The sequence below is a fragment of the Manacus candei genome, unplaced genomic scaffold, assembly GCF_025592945.1.
Source record: "Manacus candei isolate 608988 ecotype Guabito, Panama unplaced genomic scaffold, ASM2559294v1 h1tg000071l, whole genome shotgun sequence".
In the NCBI taxonomy this organism is placed as follows: domain Eukaryota; kingdom Metazoa; phylum Chordata; class Aves; order Passeriformes; family Pipridae; genus Manacus; species Manacus candei.
The window spans coordinates 5722694-5750027 of NW_026138119.1; the positions used below are offsets into that span (position 1 = coordinate 5722694).

At 45.3% G+C, this 27334-nt stretch overlaps 1 protein-coding gene across 2 annotated transcripts; it reads right to left on the reverse strand.

Moving 5' to 3' along the window:
- Positions 1–924: 924 nt before the first annotated feature.
- Positions 925–27333, reverse strand: NUP188 (nucleoporin 188). Of its 2 annotated transcripts, XM_051807455.1 has the most exons (45): positions 27228–27284; positions 25323–25377; positions 24969–25134; positions 24654–24727; positions 23991–24075; positions 23250–23330; positions 22754–22798; positions 22078–22170; positions 21869–21988; positions 21287–21498; positions 20415–20529; positions 19992–20192; positions 19157–19246; positions 18796–18861; positions 18156–18275; positions 17611–17737; positions 17348–17503; positions 16874–17000; positions 16179–16266; positions 16012–16088; positions 15757–15871; positions 15496–15616; positions 15198–15264; positions 14646–14774; positions 14350–14483; positions 13846–13952; positions 12820–13026; positions 12014–12183; positions 11631–11700; positions 10978–11045; positions 10173–10368; positions 9607–9684; positions 9164–9249; positions 8537–8682; positions 7305–7486; positions 6716–6916; positions 6006–6098; positions 5683–5841; positions 4971–5108; positions 4492–4566; positions 3584–3793; positions 2745–2876; positions 2540–2610; positions 1979–2108; positions 925–1769 (listed from the first exon to the last, which is right to left on the reverse strand). In XM_051807455.1, the coding sequence occupies exons 3-45, from the start codon at positions 24999–25001 to the stop codon at positions 1599–1601; spliced, it is 5166 nt and encodes a 1721-aa protein (XP_051663415.1). In that variant the 5' UTR covers positions 25002–25134; positions 25323–25377; positions 27228–27284; the 3' UTR covers positions 925–1598. The 2 variants fall into 2 exon arrangements, with proteins under 2 accessions (XP_051663415.1, XP_051663414.1); XM_051807454.1 differs by lacking the exon at positions 24969–25134 and having other exon boundaries at positions 27228–27333.
- Position 27334: the final 1 nt, after the last annotated feature.

A 27334-nucleotide genomic window follows, 5' to 3' on the forward strand; every position in this document is an offset into this window, starting at 1 on the left:
GCTCCCCTCACCCATTTGCTGTCTCTGCACAGATCTTTACCTCCAACTCTCCATGGCCACACTCAGTCCCCCCACAGCCACAGTTACCTCCCCATGGAACCACCACCAGGCTTAGGACTGTCACCACCTCCCTCACTGTCAGAGCAGCTCACCTCCAGTTTTGGTAGGTAAACAAGCCCCTCTCCCTTCCACTTTAAGACCATTTTGCTCCAGCCAGCTAGTTCAGATCTCTCCAAAGCCTTCAGGGCATGTGAAACTAGATAAAGCAAATGTGCCAGAATATTGCCTGCACTTAAGCTTACAAGGTAAAAAAAAACAAACCTCAAAGCAAGATAATCTCATTTTCTCACTCCAGTCTCTTAAAACCATTGAGATTGAAAAGGTTCTGGCTGGTAAAGCAATTAAGTGTCTCTTTAGAAAAGAACTAGTAGGTTACTAGCTCACAGCTACACTGAAATTTGATTTTTTTTACCTTAGAGAAGTCTCTAGATTTCAGGCTTTATTTTAAGCAGTAATTACTGACCTTCTCTTAATGTCTCCATCACTGAGCCTCAGAACCTTAAAGGATTTGTTGACTTACCCGAGAGCCACAACACACAATGCACCTTCAGTGTAGACAGGGTCCCTTCCAGTGTGACCCTGTGCCCTCCCTGGTGCTGCACAGGCAGGGGATGTGCAGGGGGAATCATCCCCGAGGAGTATTTTATAGTGCTGCTCATTTAAAACCTCCTACAAGTTCCCCAACATGAGAAAGGGAGTGGGTGTGGGGAAGCCGAGGGAATCAGCCTTTAATTACAGCCATTTCAAACAGCACTGGATCATCACTCCCAAACCACAGCCTTTGCTGGGACTTCAGCCCAGCAGAACCACCACCCAGACACTGCAGAGCTGCTGCTGTGTCCAACACAAACCCACGAACCCAGCTGCTGTCTATAAAGGTTTTAATATCAGTATAAATAGGGCACAGTTACAAAAAACTGCAAGACTGGAGCAATGGAATTTTGACGTAAAAACCTTAAGTGAGGCCTTGCTCTTCAGAAACACACACAACACACAGACTGCAGGGTGAAGGGAAGGCGTGAGCACACATACACCATCGTGCCTTGAACCACTCAGTACAAAAATAGCAGTAGAAAGATGGTCTCTGAATTGCTGGCTGATCCCTTGGTGTGCCTTAGCTGGACTCTGTGCAGGAGAGGCAGATTGCACCTTGTGATAGGAGCAGAGTTAATGCCCAGCAGAAAGTGTCTCCTCTCTCTATCCAGCCACAGCTTCCCCAGCTGAGGTACAAGCTATAAAAATAAAGGTTTTGACTGTTCAGTGCTTGTACCCAGGCAGGATGCTCTGGCAGAGGGAGTGAGCAGGCTGTGCACGCGGGCTGGTCACCAGAGAGCCGCTTTGGGCTCTCCTTACATTCACTCTGCTCCTGGGTGGCAAGAGTTCATGGGATCCCACTGCTCGGGTGACACCACTGCCCACACCTGGCCTCCCTCCCTTCCCAGTCCTTGTTCCAGCTCTGCCAAAGGTGATGCCTTCTGTGGTGGACATGAATCGTTCCGCTGCAGGTCCTGAAAAGGGAGGCAGGGCCAGGACAGAATCTATCTCTGCACGTGCCGGACAAAGGCCTGCACGAGCTGGAACAAGGGCTCCTGCCCCTCCGGACCCAGCTTGGAGGCAGACTTTCCTTGGGGAGAGGGAAGGACCCCGCTGGCAGGTGAAGAGGGACCACCCCGGCGGAAGTAACGAGACAGGCTGGAGAGCAGCGTGCTCTGCAATCAGAAGTGTGGAACAGGTCAGAGCTTCTTCCCACCACACGCCCTCTCCCTCCCCAAACCAGCTTCCCGTGGCACAGGAACGTGCCAGCATGTGCAGCCCAAGGCTGTTCATTCATGCTGGGCTTTACTGGGCAGCCACAGACAAGTGACCTTCTCCCACAGGACTCCCTGACCCCACACAGAGGACGGCACAAGGTGCTCACCAGCTCTGAGCTGAGCTCCTGCTTCATCCGCTGCTTGTCCCGGGGGTGCACGGCCGGGTCCCGCAGGTACCGAACGGCCTGGGAGATGAGCAGGTAGAAACAGTTCTCCATTGTAAACATGAGCAGAGACCTGTGCAAAGAACACAGATAAAGGTCAGCACACAACACCTCCCAGGTCAAATGCTCATAGAAAGGCTTCACACACACACACATGAGGGAATAGTGTTACTGTGCACATTCTGCTCAAGCAGCCATACCCAAAAGCTGTGCTCTGCAGACCAGAAACTCCTGTGGCCAGCAGGGAACTCTGATTTAGAAGTACCATCAAACACCTCTTTACTTGCATCTTCAGTGGTTGATTTATGACGGGATGACTTCACACATCCTCCCCCCAAAAAAACCCTGCTTGCTTTGGAGAGCTGCTGATGGGCTACCTGAAGTCCTTGGATTCAGAGTGAGAAGCTCTGAAGCTACACAAATGCCTCTCAACTTCAGTTCTGATGTGAGGAGCTCTGGGTTCTGCTGCTTGGCCGTGACTACATCAAATAATTAGAAACTTACTTGAGGGTTTTGGTTCCCTCTTGCATATTCAGCCCTGCAGCCTGAGGGAAAGGTTCCTTCTTCTTATCCAGCTTGGAGGGAAAAAAAGACAGGCATTAGAGACAGGAGATAAAAAAGAACTACTCCTGCTCTTCGAAGTATGAGCTGAAGGAGCTCTCTGGGGTTGCTGGACCTGCTGTGCTCCCAGACAGGAAAGGGGCAGTACCTCTCCCAGCATGTTCAGGGCCACGTTGACTGTGGCCAGGAGGGTCCCAAAGGAAGGGGCGACGTCCGAGTCGAAGGCTGGTGTGGTGAAACTCAAGACAAAGAGCACGTTGTACTCAGCAAGGTCCAGTGACTGTGGAGACACAGAAAGAGGTGTGAGACCCTCGAGGCCATGAGCGTTTGTTGCCATAGGAACAGGAATATCCAGTCCCTCATTACGCTTTTTATATGGAGAAATAGAAGCACTGTGATAATTTCACAAGTCTCAGGTGTACAGATGGAGCAGTGAAGTGTTCTGTACAGCACTGCACAACCAGACTCCACGGCTCTGCTCACACAGCTCCCATCACTGGCACACCAAGGCACTGACTGCTTCCACACTGGTGTATGTACCCAGAGGCACAGGAGAAGGAAGTTCCCCATCCAACAGTCAGCAGCAGGACACTGCCAGAGTCAAGGATTAAACCCTCCTTTTCTGAACCTGGAGACCAGCCACTGGGTCACACCACAATGGGAGGACAGCAAGGGCATTCTTTCCTGAAGAGTGGTGTACTGAGGGCACAAACCCACTGGGTTATTGTCTGCTCCAGTGAGGTCACACAGACACAGTGTAGTGTAGATCCCACAAAAGCTTGGCCAAGCCTTCCTTTCACACTGACCAGTGTCTGATTCCCAGTGGGAATTCCTTGTGTCCTGCCTTCCCATTCTGTGCAGCAGGAATCAGACAGGGGTCACTGTCTCAAGAAGGACATACTGTGCCTCACTACACAGACTCAGATCTTCCCTAGAAATGCTGGAATCTCCCCCCTTCACGGAGCAGCACCTCTCCTCTGTCCCTACCTGGTCAAGGAGGATCTGGCAGACATCGGGGGTGAAGTGGCGCAGGGCAGCAAGAGACTTGCTGAGGATCTTCAGGAGGCTGTACTGCACTGTGAGCAGGGCCTTCTGCTCTGCTGCCTCTGACTCGGGGCTGGGATGTTTGGAGGAGGCCTGGGGGTTCCGCTGCACTCGGGGGGTCACACTGGATGGAAGGGAATCGCCGTTTTTTGTCTGCAGAGAGAGAAAAAAGAAAGCCCTGAACACCGACACGGTTATTTTGCACTAAGACAAATGATTTGAGGGGAAAAAAAATGTTGGGAACAAAGGGAATGAGGAAAAAAGGCTCCCAAAGTCTGTCACCAGCTGAGAATCTATGCTTGGCATGGACTGGGGAGGCTCTGCATTGCAGGGAGGCAGCTGCAGAGGCTGTTTAGGTTCAACAATTTTAGGAAAACAATAATCGGCACACCAAGCCTGAGCCACGCTGAAATAACACAGCAGCAGCAATGCATCTTCTCCACCTCGTGCATCTCAGGATGTCCCAAGAACAAGAACTATGTCCCTTGAACAAATTAAATCAGATCAAGGACACCAGGGCAACAGTGGCTTATTAATGGCATTCCAGAGTCCTACAGCAATGCAGCCTCTTGCTGCAGTGTATAAGGACAACAGCACCATTCAACACAGGCTGCTGGTTCTCTAGGACTGGCTTTACTCTGCCCAGAGGTTTTTAGACTCCAGACTACTCTTAGCACGCTTTTTTTTTCACTTGGAGAAATGCAAATCCTACCTGTTGATGACTGTCAGTAATTCCCACCAGGATTACCCACAATCCATTCAATATCCAAGAGTCTGGTTACTCAATAACATCTGCCTTTCAACAGGGAGCATGGGCAACACTGAACTCACAGTTGGTTTGGGATCCTCACCTGCAGGTAGTGCTGGAGCATTTTGCGGCTGTGCAGGAGGGAGGTACAGGCCTGACAAAGGTAACACAGATTCACCTGAAATAAATAAGATCAGGGAGAAATCTCTTAAAAGCTCAAAACCCACTTGTGGAAGCTGGAAAACCCAGTTAAACAGAGCACTGTGATCATAAAGGATCCATAAAAGAGCACTGTGATCATAAAGGATCCGTGCAGTCTCTCTGTTTCTCAGTATTTTCTTGGAATCACCTGGCACTAAGAACTAAGGGTAAGCCACTGAATTCCCCAAGTTATTTTCCCAAGCTATAACTTCTCTTTATTTCCTCACTCAACTCAGACAAGGTACTGATAGAACACACACTTAAATAATCTCAGCTGAAGTTCCTATTAAAAGAGCAGTAATAAAAAGGTGATATAGTGCCATTTTCTCACAAGACATCCAAATCCCTGCACTCCAAGGCAATGTATATCCTAGTTCCTACCTGCATGTCCCTCATAAGCTGTGGCAGGTGGAAATGCCATTCCTTTGTGAAATTTGAGAGCTGAAGAATGAAGCCAACAGTGTGATCTGCCTCCTCCAGACAGGCCAAGCTCTGTACTGTCCGTACTGCATTCAGGCACTGCAAAGGAGACAGAAGGAAATCAAGGCCATGACAGATAAATCACAAAAATCCCATTCCTTCCGCTAGAAGAAAAAGCTGAAGGTGCAGTCTGCAGTGACACAGTCCAGCCAGGACAGGTATTTCAGCATTGCAGGACACGAGAATTTGCTGACCCCAATGGTGACTGAGCCCTCACCACAGCATTATCTGAGCCAGGCTGAGCTGAAGCCACCTCCAAGAACGGCTCCTGTACTTTTCTTTCCAGAGCCACGGCCACAAAGTGAGCTCCCCTCAAACTCCCACTTCTGCTACTCTTGAGTTGGCATATTAAACATCTGTAGCAAAGTTACAACCCCAGGAGTGAAGAGATGAGCAGATGGGACTGTCCAGTTCTAACAGGTACCATAACAGTCACCCCTACCTGACTGCATGGCTTGTGCATTCTGTCCTCCTTCTCCCACTGTCGTGTTACTTCCCCTGTGACCCTTCCTGAGGCAGGAGCCTCTTTGTCAATGCTGTTTTCTGACATCTTTCCACTGTCACTGGGACAGAGAAGCCAAGCAAACCATCCCAGAGGGAGTCTGTGGCCCACCTGAAGGATCCTCTCCTGATGGACACCCACGAAGTCCAGCGCTTCCGTCAGGAAGTTGTATCTCAGTGTTTTGAGCAGGCGTTCCATGAGGGACATGGAGAGACGATAGACCCCAGGCCAGGAGGGGGCATCCAGAGACTTTCGGGATGAGGCAGATGTCTGAACAGATCACACACGAGAACAAGCCACTTATTTCCCTCCACACCACTCCAGCAGCCTCCAGTCTCTAGGGGTGGCACTGCTCCAGCCACAGCCCACAAGGCTCCAAGGCTCCAAGGGGAGCTCTCTGGGCACATTCCCACATGGAAGGAAGCAGCACCCACCTGAATGGCTCCGTTTGTGCTGAGCTGGTACACGCTCAGGAGGGGCAGGCAGACACTCTGGGTGACACCAGCTCCAGCCATTGCTGCTGCTCCCTACAAGACACAGAACAAACTTCTGCTGGAATCTGCCTCCCTGAGACTGAAGAGATTTGTTTTGCTTAGGTATTTCTGTCCTTTGCACTGTCACTGCCCTTTTAGAGAGCTTTCATCTACACGCACTTTGATGCTGTTAAAAGTTCAACATCAAGAAAAGCAACAGAAAAATCTAACCTGCATAACTATACTCTCAATCCCATTTATCACCTGCTCTGGTATGTACCTCATCTTTGCAAAGGGCTTTGGAACAACCTTGCTTTCATCTAAAGCCCCACACAAGTTGAATTTGCAATAGATAAATAACACTTTATCAGAACTAATGAGGAAACAGGATCCAATATTCAATGCTGGTTTAACTTTTTCCATTCAGAAAAAGTGCCTGCTCTAAATGACAGGTTTGCCCTGGCTAGCTCGAGCTTTTCCATCTGAGCCAGGGAAAACTATGGAGAACAAGGTACACTGAGCAGGTGTACACACAGGACCTAGTGCTTCCCAGCTTCCAAAAAAAACCCCTTTATCTACAGCTCATTGTTCAGCTGCATCACAGACTCATGAATATACATCTCCTATTCAAAGTGTACAGCCATGTACTCTCACTCCTCTGCATCTCTCACCTGTTGAGTCCTTGCTAAGGTCAGCAGCAAATGTAAAGAGGCCTCTGTGAAGTGAAGGTTTTGTTTAACTCTCAGGCTGATCTCCAGTGCAGCAAAGATAGTAGGAAGCACAGGGACTTTCCTAGTAATCTGCAGCCAGTAGTCTCCATCTTCATCCACCTCACAGAGCTCCTTGGCCAGATGCAGACCCAGGACACACACCTTCAGTGGCAAGGAGAACCAGATACAGGGGTTACAGGGCCGACATGAGTATCAAGAGAAATCTCAAAAGCATTTACTAACACAACCTAAACTTCAGTCATTCTCAGAATCATAAATTAAGGCCCCTGCTATCTCTCACATTACACTCTGCACACCCCTTGGTGGCTGTATTAGCACTCATGACAATATTTTTTAGATCTGAAGGAGAGGCAGCAACAGCTGATTTCCCAGACTGAAATGAGCAAAAAGACATGGAGTGATTCTGAAACAAACTGCTGACACTTCCTCTGGAGGCATCAGGCCGCAAGGGAAAGTTGTTCCAAGCATCATTAAACTTTTGCCTAGAGAGAAGAAACCAGGCTGCAGAACAGAGGAGCAGGTCCTTTACCCCATCTCGCTGGTCCTTGTGCTTCACTCGGGAGGCATCGTCCGTCTCCATACTGTCCTTGTCATCTGCAGCATCTCCCGAGGTCAGGCTGTGCCGAGTCTGGTCGAACAGGGCAATGACCTCATCCTGGAGTGTCTCACACACACTCAGCACCAGCTGGGAGTACTGGGGGATGTCACTCACTGTGACACACACACAACAGACACCAGTTAACACACAGTCCCTGTACTGGGGTTTCCAGTTTAACTGACAGCATCACTGAGCCACATTTCTTGGAGTTAAGTGTTTATTCTGCTCTCATTTCAAAACCTACGAAACAGAATGTGATGAACTGAGACTAAGTTAGATGACTGAGTCTAGGAGGATATAATAAGGGATGAAATGGTCATCTGGATAACAAAACCATGTAGTTTTACCCAGAAGTCATACGAACTCATGTCAAAGCACAAATCAAGCACTACTGTGGATGTATTATTCCATAACTGCTCCTTATAGCAATTCCCACCAATTGCTCCAGATTTCTGGTATTGGCCCATGCAGATTGGGTGCAGTCTGTGCTCTGTGAGTCCATATAAATATTACATTCTTATCAAAACCATTATAATAAATGGCACCACCTTTTACCAGCACGACTACAAACTCAAATTCAACAGCAAAGAAAAACAATTAAAAATAACCCAACCTTCCACTTTCTATCTATTTTCCAAAACATGTGGGCTTGCAGGGCCCAAGCAGTGGGACAAGGAATACACAAGACAAGCTGAGACTTCTCATCACAGTGCTTTTGTATGTGCTGTACAGGGAAATACTGCTCAGATTCCACTGAGGGTCTTCAAGTGCTACTGCAATGTCAGAAACATGTCATTTTGTAACAAAATGTACAAACCCTTTCTAGTGTTTGGGTCTAACTAGAAATTCATTCCCTTTGTGAGAGAGCCTGACCAAGGTGTCCCTCCCACACCCACTGAGATATTTCCAAAATCACATGGGAACCAAACTGATCAAACACAGAGGTGACTGTCAGGCAAAGACAAGAGAAGACACGGACAAAAAGTGAATGATAAACCTCATCTCTTTCCAAAACTAGCTAAAGCAAGGAAGAAAAAAGGAGAAAAGTCCCACAGGTTGGTGACTCCCTTCAGCACCCTGCATTCCCATCAGCACCACACACATGTTCCTCTTGGACACACTGGGTGCAGGGTGTGCTCATCCCTGCACATGCACCACCTCACCTTTCATCTCCTTCATTTGCAGGACAGTGATAAGAGCTGAGAACACTTTGGCTTTGGTTTTCTCCATCATCTGCTGATCTGCCTGTAGCACTCCCTCCAGAATCTGCGTCAAGGAGTTTATGATTTTATCCACAGAACTCAACTCGCTGACAACAAAAAGGGAGAGCTCTTCAGATTAGACAAGATCCCTCAATAAATATACTGGCTTGACTGAGCTGTGTGGATCATAAGTTACATGATCCACACAAATAAAAGCAGTTCTTCCAAGGTAAAGTTTAAGTCACCACCTGGATCTCACTAAAGACATTCCACAGAATGAGAGAATGCATTTTCCCTTCACTGTGAGAATGAGAGTGAGAATGCAGGACTAACCATCACAAAAGCTCTTTTGATACTTTTCACCAGCAAGCAGAAAGCCAAACCATAAACTGTATTGGCTACTAGAGATTCCACAGAATTTCAACAACAACCTAGGAACATTTTACATCCCAAAAGAAAATTCTATGAGAAGGCTTAAGTTTCCTCCCCAAATCACTACGGGCATCTCTCTAGAGCAAAAGACTTAAACATAACCTCCAAGTTTTTACTTCCAGTAGTGACTAAAAATTAACCAAACAAAATACCCACCTCTTCCACTGTTTGAGCAGGATCAGAAGAAGGGTACACAGCATAGAGCCCAGCTGCAGGCAGGCCACTGACATGGGAACCTGGAGCTAAGGAGAAATACTGCAAGAGTTACAGCTGCAACATGTAAGAACACTTCAGAAATTCTCAGCCCAGGAATGCTCAGCCCAAGCACAGCCACCAAATGACCAGGTTTGTCCTTCAGCAGCACTGAGGGGGCCAGAGCCAGGACCCTCACAAGTCCACTCAGTGATGACAAGAATGACACATGCAAAATAAAGATTTATAAGCAGCTCATCAGTTCAGGAAGAGACACTTTGTTTCAGCCCAATTTCACAGGTCAAAAAAGCTCTATGACAGCAAGCAACTGCAGAAATAGAACCCCTCATAATACAAAGAAGATGAACAACTAGAAAATGAAAGAGCTGATAGGAAGCAGCACCTACCAAAACCTTGGTGCCATTTAGCACGTCCAGAAACAACTGCTCATGAACTGCAGAATCAGTCAGGTGCATGATATCCGCCTAGATCCAAAGAGAAAAATCAAACAAGTACAATAAAAGATGCATCTTCTTAGCAGCCTAACATCAGTTCACTGTTTCAATCTATCACTTTTAGAACTCCCCAAATTTTGCAGCTGATGAGTTTTACAGAAATCACTGAAGTTTTTCATTAACCATGGGCAAGAAGTCAGCAATGATTAATTCCCTAATGGTGCATCCCTGCCTCACTTGACTCAGGAAAAGCTCTTCAGCATTACCTAATTACTGAGAATTGCTCTAAAAATTATTTACTACCTCCCTCCTCTACTCAGACAGACAATGTGCTCATTTTGATCAAACAGCAGAACACCACCCACTCTAACCTCTTGTGCCACGCTCGTGCCAACGTGTGTTGAAATCACATAATACTACAAAACTGAAAGGAAAACCAGTGAACTCTTAGCTGTTGACGCTGAATTATTCAAAATGTTAGTATCAGGTTGTCATGCCAGGCAAGAGGCAGCCCTTACATGGCTTGTGGAGATGATGAGCAGCATCCTCCAGGCCGAGATGAGCATCTGATACTCTGTCACAGAGGCACAGCTGGTGCCCTCGGTCTCTGCCACGTGTTGTGCCAGTGACTTCACGTACTCTGACCAGTAGGCAAAGCGCTTTTTGGTGGAGAAGTTCTTCAGCGTGTCTTTCAGGGACTGATCCAGAGAGCCCCTGACCAAATCAAGAGGAGAGGTTTATCTTCATTTATTCTTGGGTCAGAAAATACACTTCTTCTGAGATTCAGGGACACAGCTTGCAAGTGAAGGGTTTTCCACATATTAGACCTGTGCAGGGAATCCCACTTTTTGCATCAAATGTGAAGGAAAAACATGATCTCTGAAGAAAATCTATGATTTTTTTTTTTTTTAAGCAGAGATTTTAGTTAATCCTAACTTTTCAACATATTCAATGTCAGTTATGTTCAGGAAAACAAATCAAGTGGGAGAAAACTACTAAATGTGATTCAGCAACCAATACAGAAGGTTTAGTTAGCTTAGCTGACAATTAGTTTTAACAAATACTGTATATTCTCATTCTAGGATACAAGGAAAATACTAATACATTCTCACCTAAAGGTTGCAAAAAGACTAATATCTTTCTGCAACGAGTGATTGCAAGATTCTGAAATGCATGTTTGCAATGTGTTCATAAATCACTCCCACGTTTTCACAGGATTACATGTGTTTTGTCCCTCAAAGCCCACTTTCTGTCAAGAGTTAACGCACAGAGTTTAGACAATTAAAAAGTACAGGGATGAGGGAGAAACTCCCAAAGACTCACTTGACAACATAGTAGATCTCCAAACAGATAATTTTCATGATTAAGGCACAGGTATCCAAGACACTGAGCTATAAAGACAAAAAAAAAGCAAAATCTGAGCTCTGAAGAGTAAGTGGAATTCTGCTTTATCCCTATGACTTGGGATGACTAATACTCCAGTTGTGCAGGAGACTTGTTTCTCCCACAATAACAATAGTTATGTCATTTGACCATGGACTGGTGACAGTAAGGATAGAATGCTGTGTTCAGAGCAGAGTTCAAACTCTGAGAGCACTGGGCCTTCAGAATGAATAGAAAAACTCCCACAGAAAGGAAGAATAACAAGAACCTGATCGATTCCTCTGTGATACCAGCCAGCCTGAGCTATGGATACACTTCAGACAGCACAAATTCCACCCACTGAGTGTCACCACAGCTGTCAGGAAACATCTATTTTTGTCTGACATGTGAATTAAAGAGCAGAGAATTCCAAAAGTACTGTACAGTTCATGGCTGTGCAGTCTCTGCAAAGCCAGAAAACATTCACTTCATGTCCTGTGTTTAACCAACTTGATCATAGAAAGCTGCAAGCAGAGGGAACAGCCACACATGTCACTTAGAAACCATTTCTGAGAAGTGCATAACTCCCTTCACTTTGTTTGGATGGAACTCACCTCTGATGATTCGGAAGGCGGAGGAAGGGTCCCAAAGAGGGGATTAGTTAAATTTTCCCAAAACTTTGGCCTAAAAGATACATACAGAAGTACCATCAGTTACCTCTCCCATGCCTAGCAGCATTTTGACAATTCCAAACTTCACAGAAAATATGCTTTGGTAAACACAAATTTATATAGCTTTGTATGAAAGAAACAGAAAGATATTTGCTTCTGAACGTGCGCAGGGGGGCTTCTCATCTTGCAAGCTCAAAACCCACCCACTGTATGGGCTTTGAGGCAGGGCACGCAAAGTCTGAGATGTAAATGTCCCTGAAAAGTGTGATGAACCAAACTTTTGGAGAAAGGGAAGGAAACTGCCTTGTAGAAAAGCCCCAACTCACTTTGTCCTCAGCACGAGCATGGCGCTGTCGCGCCGGTCCTGCCACAGCGCGTGCAGGAAGGCGATGGCAGCTCTGTGCAGGAGGGGAGGGCACCAGTACCTCTCCTGCTGCTTGGAGTCAATCAGCTCCAAGACCACTTGGAGGCAACTCCACTCCCCCAAGCTGAACTCCTAAAGCAAAAGGAAACAGGAGGTTACGTCACCACTGTGTAGGCACCTGTCAGAGCACAATGTGCTTAATTCCACTTACACAGAGAAACAAATCTGAGTATATGATGCTGTCATGTATTTTATATAGGACCACAAGGAAGGCAGTCACAGCACAGGAGACACAAAAAAAATTTATTGGGAAATAGAATGTAAGCTAAACTGAGACTTAGTGTGGCCAAGTGCCTTCAAAAGGTCCCAGAAGACCTTGAATTGCAAAGCATCAGAGTGGGTGTTCTGGAAAATTATATTGTCCATTGTACCCCAATCTTCAGCTTTCTCACAGCGAGAGCATCACAGATGAGTGTTTTAAGGTTACTTAAAAAACACCCCCACAGAGAGTCAAGAATGGGTCACAGGCATCCTTGGTCTGACTCAGCACAGGTTATTATGCTAACTCAGTATCTGCCTTGAAATACTGGGGGAAGTTTCTCTTTGGTTATAAGGAAAAACGAAACTGGGACAGCACCACATCCATTAACTGCAAGCACAAGCTGCATTTATCTTTACATTAAGCACACAGTAAGAACTACCAGAGTTCAGAGACCGGTGCTGTAATCCTACTGTGAAAAGACCTTGGGCAAGTATCTGCCGTTGTACCTTTGAGCCATCGCTGCCATCCTTCACTTCCAAGTTCAGAAACAGCTCGATGAGCCCAGGCTGTGTCTCCACAGCCACCGTGAGGAACTCCAGGATCATGACCTTGATGCGCATGTCCTCGATCCTGCTCTGCAGGTGGGTCAGGAAGGCGTCGCGGATGGCGGCGGCGTCGCTGCCCAGGCAGGCGTACACGGACATGGGAGCGACCTGCACAGGGACACAGCACCCCAGGGAAAAATAACCACCCTGTACAGAATGCTTGTCTAGATAAGAGGTGATTTGCACTGTCATGAACCTCCAAAATATTTAATATTCAATCTGTGAGGGGGTACTCAGAAGTAAGTTGCCACCGAGCGGGAAGGAAGCTGCCAAGTGATCCAAATTTTCGTCTTTGGCAATTCTGGCCTATCCCTCACCTATTTCTCCCAGGTTATTGAAAAATTAGAAAGAGTAAAACAGCTTTGGAATTGTATTTCTTGAAATAAATAAACCCAGAGCTGGATTTATATGCTTTAAGAAAACTACAAATACTCAGAAGTCTAGTAGCCAAAGAGAGGAAGTCTAAAAGGCTTAGTAAACCTAGAGTTTGCTTTTTAGTAAGTCTAAAATTTGAAAGGTCCTAATAAAAACTTAAATAGGATGCTCTTCTCAGTAAGATGTTAAAATTCCAGGTAGAAAGGCATAGGAATTTTATCTAAGATTCTGACTTTAGATAAAGTTGCTCAAAAATTGGGAAGAGATCAACTGGAGGTGCAAATACTTTGCAGATAACATCCCACTCATGGGAAACTTCTCAGTGAGTGCTGAGTGACTTCTGAAAACAGCAGATTAGGTTAAAAAACTAAAGTGCCCTTTAGGTGATTTTTGATGTGCACTACCTTACAGCTGTCAGGCCACCCTGCTTCAACTGACTTGACTAAGCTCCCTGATAAAAAAAAAGCCTGAAGAAATTATCTGGAAAGAATTTCAGTGGTGGAATCAGTCACAAGGGGAGAAGCAAAGGAGCACTGGTGTGTCTCATCTCACCGTAGCCAGTCGTTTGAGCAGCTGGATGGCCAGGCGTGGAAGTGCAGGGTCGTGCTTGTGGTAGATGTATTTGGCCAAGACAGCAATGAGATTGTTTCCATGAGCACCTGGAGAGAACACAGTCGAAATCAAAGAGAAGAAACAGCAACAAGATATAACTATTTACCAAATAATGATTTCTGCAGCAGAAAGTGGGAACTAGGTTGTTCTCCCAAAAGAACCAGGCCTGGGTCCAGCCAGAGGCACTAATGGCAGCTGATTTAGTATACTCTGTAATTACACTAATCTCATTACAAAGCATCAAACAATAAGCCATGTTTGATTAATCCTTTAGAAGCTGTCCCAGCGGGGCAGAACCCCTCAGAGGAGGGAGAAGAGTCCTCCTCCCATCACTGGCAAGCACATTTTGGAAACCTTAACTACTGTTGTAATGAGACACACACTGGCATTTGCAAAGAACCCAAAAGCACAGCTCCCCAGGCTGCCCCAGGGAGGAATACCCACCATGCTGAGTGAGTGCCTGCTCCAGTGGAGACACCACGCTGGAGGGGGGTTTGAGCCGGATGACGTTGTTGGTGACGGAGAACGCCAGCTTCACTGTCTGGATCAGCAGCTGCCCCTGGCCCTGGGACTCGTCACTGTGTTCCCAAAGGAAACCAAAGTCACTGTGTTGACAATCGACATTTATTATTTGCACAACGTTCAAAGAAGAAACTCAGCACGCCATGGGGGGTTATGTTTTCATGCGAGAGTGTCATGTCAGCACACAGAAGATGCCAAAACAGCCACACCCCACTCACCTGCTGGACTGGGAGGCCATCACCATGTCAATGGTGTCCACCCCAATGCCCATGATGTTGATGACAGCTTGCCCCGCCTCTGTGTTGGCCAGGCTGAAGATGCACAAGGACTGCAGGCTGGGAGCATTGCTGGGACACACAAACACAGGACAGAGTCACAAGGAGCAGGATTTTGCTACACAGGACTTAAAAAACTACCACAAAGTAACCTCTTCATTTCTACACCCCCACTGTCCTTTCCTTTATTCTGCTTTCTACTTTCATGACAGCGGCTACACCAAATAGGAGAAGTGGATGGCAGTCTGTCCCAGGAAATCTAGGTACTTTTTTCTCCTTTTCACCAGGTGTTCTAGAAACCTCTGTGGTTTTGTCTGTCCCTAATCTTTTTCTACCCTTCCTATACTCAGTAATGCAGCAAAGAGCTGAAACCAGCACTACACAGCTATGCCAGCTCCCTCCTAGTTGTTTGCATTTCAAAACTGACACAGAATAATAGTGAATTCTGTACTGTTACCAGGTTAGTGCAGATCTGAGACCCATCAATTGTCTTACCTGCTGCGAGGATCCATTTCAGGGCATAAATTCAGTATAGCATGGATTAGCTGCAGAATTAGGCACCCTAAAACAGAGATAAAATGGGTCAGTCAGGTTTTAAGAACTTCTGCCTAGTTCCTACTATTTCCAAACAAATCACAGCATCTGACAATACCAGAAGATATACAATACAAATCCCAAATGGCTGCTAGAAAAGGTATGATAAAAAAAGAAGAAAAATTCACATATTCTGTTGAGAAGGAAGGTGATCCTTTCTATTCCCTTCTCCTCCCTCTTCCTCTTTCAAGATCCTTACCGATTTTCTCTCTCACTCCATGAGAGTTGTATCTCCATTTGTGGTAATTTGGTAACATCTCCTTCAGGACAAACACGATGCAGGGCACAAGGCCCTGCCTCCGGGTGCTACCAAGTTGTCCCTAAGAGAAACAGAAATGTTATTTAACCAGGAGGGGGACAAAGGGCAAGACAACTGTTGCAGGAAGATATGCCCTATGTCACTTCCCAATCACACCAGCTCACAGCTGGTGTCACATCAGAGCATTCCAGCAGCACTCACCCGGACAAGAGTTGTCACGAGGTTCAGGAAGGAGATGGTGACACTGTACTCGCCCTGGGGCTGTTCTATGCTCATCAAGAGGTTCCCATAGCCCCCAGCATTCATTCCCTCTGCACTGTGGAAGGAGCAAGAGGGTTCATCACATGAATAGCAGGATTCTGACACAAGTGAGAGATGCCAGGTGCAGAGACTGCACACTGGGAAAAAGTTCTTATGACATGTCAGGCAAAAAAAGTGGGGAGGGATCATGAATACCTAATCATGTGATTCATACTGGACAGTGGATTGGCAACAAATGGTAAGAACCCTGTGTGGTGAAGGTCAGTCCAAACCTGCACGAGAAAAGGTACAGATGTTCCCTCTCATTCACCTATAAATGTCTACCAGTTCTCACACCCAGCAAAAACAGGTCCTTCCCTCACCTTGGCTGGCATCCGAGCAGCCAGGACTGTCAAACAATTGACACAAGAGGCAATAACATCCACAGGGGGAGAGATCACAGTTGTTAGCCTACAAAAGAGAAACATATGCATGAAATGCACTGCCACCTGTGGTCTAGCCTATTTACTGGGTCTTTTAATCAAAAAAGCTTCTCTCTCACTGAAGAACACATGTATAACATCTAAGCAGGTAAATACAGGCAGCAGAGTCTGCACTTTCAGTCTAGACTTCCCACCTCCCCCTCACACCTGAGTCAGATCAATTTACTGCCAGAGGCAAGGCTGGCAAGACAGTAGGCTGTCACAGAGAACAATAATTATACAGCAGAAGAACATTAATTCCCTGGCAATTAACTCTAGGAGGAGCTAATAAGTACAACTGTTTTAACACCCAGGAGTTACTGCTCTAACACTATGTTTTATCCCCCTTCCATGTAAATGTAGGTACCAATAAAAACTGCCTTTAAATGGGTAAAACTGCACAACATTCAGGAAAGAGGTGGAAGGGGGGCATTCTGCTGCAAACAGTGTGTAGGCAGAACAGTCTTGAGAGCTGAACACCAGCCTTGGGGAGTTCAAGCACTGACACTTCTTGCAAAGCTCTTGGCAAAATCAGTAATTAGCCATTCTTCCAGCTCACTGTACCTGCTCAGGTACCTCTGCTGGCAGTGACTCACCTCTGCAGGAGCATGTAGATCCGTGATGTGATTGGAAGAAGGCAATCTGCTATTGATGCATCAGTGCTGATCACTTTATGAACCAGATCAATTATGGGCTTGACCCTCTGGCAATGCTGAATCACATCTGGGTAAAGAAAATCAACACTAGAATGCAAAATTGTATTTAAGCAGTAATCAAACCTGGAACAATGAACATTATTCTCACCACAAGCCTCCACGATCATTCCCCATACCGAAAAACATTTATTTTATTTATCTCAACTTTCTCCTCATCTAAAATGGATCTTGTCTCACTACATGGTCTTACCATGTAGTGAATTTTTTTTGCAGTGAATTTTACAGAATAATCATCATCGTTAGGTCTCTGGTAAAATATTCCATGCTCTTTCAAAAGTATTCAGTCCTACTACTAACCTCCAATCGATACCAATTAATAATGATTTATTCTTTTATACTCCCAGCCTGTCTCACCTGCTGTTGATACAACATGGAGCAGCATCTCAATCTCACAGGTGAACAGTGTCCAGCTGCTGTAGGAATACTCCCACCGTACCAAATAAGCCCGATCATCCAGCATCACCTGACCCACTGTTCCCTGAGGTATCCGTAGATTTGTTTGACCTAATCCTAAAGATCGAAAAAGCAGATGAAAAAGTCACAAATTAGTTATAAGCCAGGTAAAGAACTGAATTGCCCAAAGCATTTCAATAAGAAAAGAAGTGCAGTTTCCTTACCAAGAGGATAGAGCAGCTTTGGGGCCTGTCTTCGCCACAGTGTCCCGTCTTCATGGGAGATCACATCCGGAGGTTTATGCTTGTACAGTTCAATATAGAAGGACATTTTATCCAGGAAACTGTATACCTGCACCAGAGAGAGCTTCAACAATACAGCCAAAGAGCCAGAGTTTCTTAAAAATTAATCAACCAGGTCATCTCCAGGAATCAGTAAGTTTTGGTTTTATGTACAATATTCTTCTAATACATTGACCCTACCAAAACACTACTACACAGCCCACGTGTCCAGACGAGTCTCATCTAATGAATCAAGAACTTCTTATCAGTAAAGCACCATGCAAAAACTAGTCAGCATCTTCATCTTGAGCCACTAGGCTTGGAAAGAATTCTAAAAGCCAGACAACAGAGTCCTGCAACAGCACAGGGCTAATGTCTGTTACCTAAGACTGCAACTGAGATAAGCATATGTAATGGAAAGAATCATAGAGCATTTCATCCCTGTCTTGGAGTAAATCACCTCCCAAACACCAAGAGAGATCCTGTACCTTTTTTGCAGTAGATTTATCAGATACAAGGGCTTGGAGCAGCTGAAGGAGGGGAGTGAGAAGATGGGGGAACATCCCACACACACTGTCCAGGATAATACCCAGACCTGCAGTAGGTTCCTGGTGGTGGAAACAGAAAATAAATATCTTATTACTAAAAAGAAAAGCTAAAAGGGTCTCAGTACAGCACAAAGCTATAGTTCCTTTTTAAGCTGTGCATTTAACATTAATCATGCACGAAAGTATCACTCCAGTCCTTGCACAGACTAAAGCATGAGGCAGTTCTGCAAGTATAAGGCAAGAAGTAAGACTGTAAGGCATTACATGTCATCCTAATTCTGTGGCAACAAAAAATAAGCAGGATGCTTTTGCCAGCAGTTAGTTCAATCCTTGCAGCCCCAGCCCTGCTATCAACTATCACCTATATTAAAACTCGCTCCAGTATCCTTTTCAAGAGTAAAGCCAAGGCTGTACCTAAAAGGCAGGAAAGGGCAAAAGTAAATCAAAGATAGATGCAAAAGAACTTTAGCTCCTCGGGCCCTCCTAGAAACCAACTAACTAAACACTATCAGTCTGTTCCTTTCCTATAAGAGAATCTTTTATCAGGTCTTAGTTATAAACAATTTGCCAACGCACTCACCGTCTTCCAGAAGAGCTGAGGAATGCTGGAAGCTGCCAGAACTTCACATGCAGCATCAATTATATCCTACAAAGGAAGAGAGGATGGAAAAAAAAATCAAAGCTACTTTACACAGCGGGTTTTCATCCCAACCAAGTTCTGCAACATTTTTGGAATTTAAGTTTTCACGTTCACCCACCAAGATGTAACTATTTCCTAGAGTCAAAACAGAAACACACACCCAACATACCCAACCCCAGACCCCACAGCCAGCCTGAAGCCATGCTACTTATCTAAGTTTGCAATTTAACAAATAATTAGCATCAGTTATGACAGGTTATTTTAAATTAATTTACAGATGCAAGGGGCCTTGGGTGCTTACCTGCTGATTGCCCAATGTATGTAATTCCAGTGATGTCAGGACAAAGGAAAGAAGTCCATAAATACACATGCAAGCTGTGCTGGCAGTGCACTGCAAGGGAAGAACACACAGAGCCATTAAGGGAAAGGCTGTGAATTACAAACACACTGCAACTCTACTCAACATGCTTTACACACTGAGTTACTGCCTTTCTCATACATCCTTGCTGCACAGGGGCAGCAAAACAGGGAGCAGTCATTACTTAATCTCCACATTAACATGAAATAGTTGACTGAAATGAGAAACCTTATCACTACCATTATCACCAGAAATGCCTTCCAGACAGCAAAACAAAAAAAGCACTTCTTTTTTTATTTTGTGTTCATAATTATTTATTTATTTTTATTAAGGATTCATATTTTTTTATTAAGTGTTCATAGAAATCTAAATTATTTGCTGTCACTGGTTTCTACCTACAAAGTAGTTTACTCTCACACACAGTGTTGTCTAATGAAACCATATACAGAGAGTAGTGCAGAGTTAAATCATCCAGTACTGAAGATCCATAATGGCAAATACACCTATATAGGCAAATCAGCAAATGTGATTAACTGCAATCTATTCTGCTACAACTTACACAGTTTTGTTTTACTCTTTGGGCATAAAAATCAGTTTCATTCCAACTTGATTCCTGATCCTCACTGGAAGAAGGCAAGATGACAGACCACACTTTACTGCACACTGCTTAAAAACTGCTTAGCTTGAAAGAACACTGGTTCAAAATCATCCACTTCCTATCACAGCTTTACACCAGGAGCAGTTAAATCAGGAGCTCACAGGATTATAAGGAACTCACATTCTTGCCCCCACTGCTGAGGGATCGCAGCAGCTTTGTCAGGTACTGGAACACGTTGAGCTGGATGGCAGTGCTGCCCATCCTCCTGATCACGTTGGTGGCCTCCTCGGGGTTTATGGTGTGACGGAGCAGAGCCCAGGCCAAGAGCACCGGAGCGTGATGGGAGACATCCCCCAACTGCAGCAGCTGATTGTCCATCTCCTGCACAGAGACAAGACAAAAGCAAAATAACTGACATCTTCTGAAAGCAGTTCACCCTCAACAAGTTGATTGTGTCTCTCACATTATGTGGATGCCAGTTCCTACACTCGGTCAACAAACCCAAGGATCAGAAATGCACAGACACAGCAGTGCCTGGGTAATCACAACAAATTCTGTTCTCTTGGGCCTGACAAGGGGTTGGTTACTGTGCCAGTGCTTTACCTGGTGGATGTGCTCACTGTTGGCCATCTTGTGCTCCTCTGTCCTGTCATCCAAAGCACGTTCATGCAGGGAGTCGATTTCCATGCCTTCCACCAGAATAAGAGCACTAAAGTACCTACAAGCATGAGAAGAATGATAAAGAGTAGGTCAGAAACTTTATTTGAGAATTCAGGTGGGGTTTTTTAAACTGTAAGTGGTCCTTTAGTTCAGCTCTTCTTTGAAGCAATAAGAAATTACAGGGAGTTAAGAGCACATAATCCAAATTTTGTCTTGAAATGCTGGCATAGGACCAAATCCAATCTTCATAACCACCATTTCTGGGTTGAACAGAGAAGAAAAAAGTCACGAAATTTGAAGATAGCTTTTCCACCTTTGTAACTCTCTGCCACCTGGCAGGATTCTCATTGCCCCTCGAGTCATGTCCCACACAGCACAAGGAAGGCAACACCGCCATTTGTTGGCAGACCCACAACAGCTGAACTGAGGCAACCCGGGTAAAAATACAAGTCAGAGAAAGCACCAACCTCCACACAGGGAGCATCCAGACCAGCCCAGGACTGTGAAGATACAATTTCACTTTACCACAAGACCATCCAAGGAGGAGTGGCACTGTATCTCCACTGCCAATCTTACCAAAGGCAAAATTATATACTAGATTAAAGTTAGTCTGTGGATACCTCTCTACTTTGCAGTCACACCTTCATTTTGCTGTAAACCTTCAGTATGACCAGAAAAAACTATTTTGCCTTTGTATCCTTAGTTTGAAATAGTGGTGATTTTAAGAGGCAGCAGCAAGAATTATAAATGCTTTTTTCCCAAGGAGAACAATTGTTTTGCTCTGTCCCCACTTCACAAACACACACAACACTTACCCAATACGATCCACCAGGTGGTCCATGCTCTCATCCACCAAATGCCTGTTGGTTTGTCTCGTGCCAAACCCCTGCTCTTTGAACATCTTTGCAAAGGCCAGCAGCTCATCAGGTGCCATTTCAAAGTATGCATAGTAGAGGAAGATGACTTCCAGCAGCATGGACTGTTCACGGAGGCATTGCACAAACCAGCGGGACACCTGACGCTCTGTCTGCACAAAGGAAAGTTCCACCATCACAGGGTAGCAAAAGCAATCAGAGAAGTTCAACAGTCCGTGTAGCCAGCACTTGTGACAATGGCAAGGAAAGCCACTATAAATACAAAGAGATCATGAGCAACTACACATAAATGGCTCTGTTAGCCCAGGGCTATCTGTGGATTTATGACAAGGAACAATATGTTTCATGCAACCCTCTGTTTCCGAGCAGAAGAGGGTTTTGTTAGAGAGAAAATAAATCTTATGTTTCTTGCACCAGAAGAAACATCCTGTTCGACTGCTCCTTCACATATGTATTTTCCAATGCACTACATATAAGGAAAGACTTCAAAGGTCAGATAAATACAAGTAAGAAACAAAGTACCATGAGGTTTCCATGTGTTTCCCACGTAGGAGCTTCTGCTTTGTACAGCGCTTCAAACTGCTTCCGGTAATTCGGGACTAGTTCCTTGTCCAACTTTTCCACACACTGGAAGTACTGTGCCTTAAAGGAACAAACAAATAAATGAACAAATAAATTACTACCTATTTAGCCTATTTCAGTGGCATTGTGTCCAGGATTCCTGTACTCACTGTGTAGGGGTGTCTCTCATCCTGGAAGTAGGTGAGCAGGTGGAGGACGCAGCGCAGGATGCAGATCCTCTCCTCATAGTAGTAGTCAGCGAGCTGTGAGTGTACAGTGCCACCAGTATCAATTTGATATCGTGCCCCACTCCCCTGCACTTCCCTCTCCCATGACAGGAATGCAGGGTGCTCACACATTATTACAGATGGAGTTTCAACTGAGCAGTTTTTAAGTTATTGGAAAAAAACCAACACTTAATTAACTTTACGGAACGCAATAAATCATGGCCACAAGGACAGGTCTATAATTACACTGTGAAGTAAGAAAACTTGGAAAAGAAAAGAAAAAAGACATCCCTATAAATCTCTGTCAAAAATTATCATCATCCTTCCTTTCAGAGTTGTCACTTCAGACAGTAACATACGAAAATACAAGCTTTGGAAAACAAGGGAGTGTACATCAACCCTGCTAAATTCCCTCACACAGTCTAAAATTTCATTCCTCTAGCAATCATTAACACTGTTCAAATCTACATGCACATCCATCAATTTTAAAAGCACCTTTTAAAATTTGTTCATTACATGAAGGAATGCTTCAATTATTTTAAGATTTTCCATAGAAATAAAGTGAGTTCTCTGCCAACAGATCTTTTCCACAGAAAAAAAACAAATGGAAATGACTAACCTTCAGCATCAGAGCCTGACTCTGCCTTTCATCCTGAAGAACTGTCTGTAAACAAAACACAACAAAATAAAGACTTGTAGACAGATCTACTGACAAAACACATATGCACAAAAAAAGACTGAAATGAAAAAAAGGCAATTTTTCTTTCCATTTCTTTTGGAAAGAGATTACGAAAGCACAAAGACAAAACCCTAATTTTTAACTGCATATTTATTTTTCATCTCCACTCTCATTCACAAATCTGTAGCTTTCCTGTATTCCTGTGATAGAGAGAGGAGCTGAGTTCCTGCAGAGATTCAAGCAGGAAGAGATAAGCCTGGATATCTGCTCTCACATTTCCTTAAAGCAGCACTGGAGCATTGTAGGTTCAGAGAATAAAATCTACGAAGTCATTTCCAAATCAGAACTCAGACTCACGTGTGCCCATGGGCATCAACAAACTATTGGTATTAAGGACAGATGTGGAGTAAACAGAACATTAATGGGAGCTATGGACCTTCAGGGAGTCCCTTGTTCCTCTGTAATCCTCTTGAAGATACGACTGCAACAACTGCACACTCTGCTCTTCATCCAGACCCTAAACAAAAGAAAGAGAAATGCTCTGAAATTAAAAAAAGGCAACTGAATTCAATAAAGACTAAGATTCTCTCCAAATACTCAGGCAGCTCTTATCTTCAAAACAAATAATTTCCAAAATATGACAAAAGAACACTCTTGCACCAGGCAGATGCTTTAATCAGTAGTTCTGTTTAAAACCAAACACACAAGCTTTGATGTCATTGAGCTGCAGGAGTTTAAATTCAGCTTAAGGAGCATCAGAGTCGTTTAAACAAAGGTACCACCAGTCCCTGAACTCTAAACCTGTGGCTTAAAGAAACAGAACTTTGCAGGTAAACTGAGAGGGTTGTCAAATAACCCAACTGATTCCAGGGACATGAGTTTTTAGCTGAGCAGTTGTCCTGGAAAACCCAAGACAGACAATAGCAGGTGCTGCTGTTGAAAAGCAGGGCCCTGTGCAGCAGGACTAGGAAAACCACAGCACCTCAAGGTCACTCCTCACTTTGGAAAAGTTTGACCTACAGCTTCAACATGTCATTCTAATATCCTTTAGATTATATTGAATTGAAAGGACCTTAAATTTGCCTCTACTCAACATCAAGAAGATTACTTATATATAAGAATCCCAGTAACAATTCATTCCAGGAATAAAAAATAACCAGATGGCAGCTTCACTCACCAAAAACTTGCTGACCCTCAGACCCAGCTCTTTTAGTGGAGCAGCTACATCTTTATCAGCTTTAATTTTTTCTGCTGAAGTCGTACTAAAGAGAAAAGAAATTTCAGTTACTAAAAATGCAGCAACCCCAAGGACTGAACTAAACAGGCATAATTTCAAAGTCCTCGGTTTTATCAGTTTAAACTGAACATCTGCTTTTTCCTCAATGGCCTTTCAATATTTCATACAACAATATTCAGCAACCTTCCCACCAGATAAATCTCAACATTGTTCACAATTTTATCACCGTAATAATGCACATTATACTCATTCCACCTCCTTCAATGAGGGAACCTGGATGTCTTTCTGGGATGACTGAGTGTCAAGAGGAGTCACTTCTCCACAAGCTGCACAAGTGCTGCAGCTCACAAAGGCAGGGGTTAACAGCCACCTGACAGCAGTGACAGTAGAAAATGCTGTTACTTCTTTCTGGTCTTTATTTCATACCCAAAAATGTTATGTGGATTAAGTACTTTCTCTTGCTCCTCCTCTCCTGAAGTCTTGTCATGCAAGAGAGCAAAAATCTATTTTTATGTAATCAGAGATAAATATTCAACATGATCCTCTATTTACTGGGAAACCTCACATTAGAAGTTCATTTCTAAAATCAGGCAGTGACTGTACCTTGGTGGTTTATAGTATGACAGTCCCTCTAACAGCCTCTGCCAGTGCTTGTTCAACTCTGCAGCAATCTGGGCCTAAAAAAGAAACAAATACCACTGAACAGACTCCTCAAAGTGCACTACCAGGTACCAGATTTGTTAAATTTATAGAAACCAAGGAAATTCCACCACCACAGAGACAGGAACAAAAAAAGACAGGTGTCTGTGACTCAGACTGATTCCAGGAAAGTGAGGCAGAGACCTGCCTTGCTAATCCCAGGAAGGGCAAGGAAATAGGAGGTAATGGACTGGGTTCAGAAACATTTGGATTTCCAACCTCTGGGCAAATTCTTGGAAGCACAGGTTCCATCCCTTAAAATAAGGCAGCAGGCTGCACCACTCATCAACACCCCAGGCCAGCCAGTCTAGGAAGCAGCACTTGTGCCCACTCCAGAAAAGGAACCACCTTTTCCATACACCCTTCCAGGCAGTTCATGCAGCAGCTGTAAACAAGCAGTGGAAGAATGAAAAAGTAACAGAGACAGAGGAACAAAAAACACACTGAGGAAGAGGGAAAAACAGCAAAACAGTGAATATTTTCACTAATATTCAACCAGATGTACAAATGATGTATTTGGCCACAGAGCCCTTTCAGTGATGGCCAAACCTGCTCAGCAGGACATGGACTTACTGGTTCTCTTAAAGCTGATCTGCCCAGCAGAATTGTCCATAATTCTCTGCTGCTCCTGCAAACAACGGGAAAAGGAGTAAAGTGTTTTAATTATGACCATTATTTCAGGCTTTCATTTAGCTCATGCCTTTTCAAACTTGCAATTAACTCAGAGCAGATCACCTTGTAATACAAGAAAAATGATTTAAGAAACATCAGCTTTTAGCTGAGGAGTTTCAGACGTCCTGGAAGAACCAAGGAAAGCCCCAAAGGTGACAACTGTGCACTCATATCAAAGTTTCCCATTTATATCAGGTTACCAGTTCAATTTGATTTTGCTACTTGGACATTTGAAGGTCATTAAGAAGAAACTTAATGAAAGTATAGAACAATATTTTATTCAGTTACATTCAATGCTCTCCTCCAAATAAACTCTTCCATTACAGCTTCATCGTCCACTCTAAGCAGAGCATAAACCTGGGTGAAGTGAAAAACTGCAAGATCTTTACACAGCCTCACCTTCTTTCTTCCTGAGAACTCTGCAGAAAAGCCAGCCTGCACTATAAGGAATTACAGATCACATCCTGACCCTGGCACATACATCCAGAAAAGTAAGTCTCCCTAAAACAGCCCAGAGAAAAGGTGCTTGCCAAAAAGAGTACTTCATTTAGACAAATTCTTTGTTAGCAATTTATTACAAATGAGGAGGTAAACACCACAGCTTCTCACACAGACTGTCTACAAAGCAAGAGCACTCATTGCCTTATTTTTAGAATAACATCATCAAAGTACCTCCCTCTGGCAGTGAAAGGCATCTGCGACTTCTGACACGTGGTGCCACTTGATGAATGGCAACAGCTATTACTTCCAGAACACTTATCAACATAATTTCTCCCTGCTCATTCCTTGATAGTTGGGTGCACTTTCCTGACAGGAGCCTCTCCTGACATGGTCAGCACCAGCTCTGGGTTCAGACTCTCCAGGCCAGAGCACCCAAAAGCCCAGAATTTCACCAACGATTGAAGAGCAATGTCAAGGAAGCAATTCAACGAACCCCAGGTTCAGTTATCACCTTAGATTGGTACCTTTGTTTGTCCTGAGCACGTTTTTTGTCATTCACTGCAAGAACCGAGCCACAGCCCGGCAGAGCCAACCCTTCCATTTTTCACTCCCTCCTCCGTGAATAAACAGACCGTGTTTTGTTGCCCGTTCATTAATTAGAAGCTAAAGGAGGAAAGCTCTGTGTGCAACCACAACTAACAGTGGTGTTCTTGTCCCCTTTAGGGCTTAGAGGCATTCATTTAAAAAAAATTAGACACCAGGGAAACTTCAGAGCATAAAAACGTTACAAGACATTACAAAAATAAACGACAAGAGTTCTGGGGACAAACGAAGGCACCGATGTGAGGTGATCACTGAAACCGTGATTCATTGACACGCTTCCCACGTGTCTACTTTGACTTTACGTTTGCAAGAGGTGCGAGAGGCGCAGCCCGGCCCTGGCGCGATCCCCCGCTCGGGGCAGCAGCTGCGGGGCCTGGGGGCACCTCGGCGGCGGCAGCGGGGATGGAGCCCCCCGGCCCCGCCAAAGCAACGGCTCCCAGCGCGTCCTGCGCGGCCGCTCCCCTCGCACACCATAAAATAAACACAAAACCCCCGACATTCGCTCCCGCTCCGACCGTCGGGGCCGGGGGGTCCCTGAGGGTCCCTCAGCGAGGAGGGGGGGAGGGGGCGGGGTCTCGCCGCGCGCGCGGGGCGGGGGGGCGGGGCCAGCCCGGCGCGCGCCCCGCCGCGGTTAAACCCTCCCGGTGTCGCCGCCCCGCCGGCCCCTCTCCCCTCCCGGCCCCGCGGAGCGCGGCCCGCCCGCAGCGAGAGCCGGGGCCTCCCCTGTGCTTCCCCCCCGCCCGAGCGGCCGCAGCCCCGCACCTCGCGCTCAGCCCGCCCGCCGCCATCTTCGCTCCGCGCTCACGTGACCGCTCGCCCCGCCTCCTCCTCTCGCGCCGACGTCACGTGGTGCGGGCGGGCCACGCCTC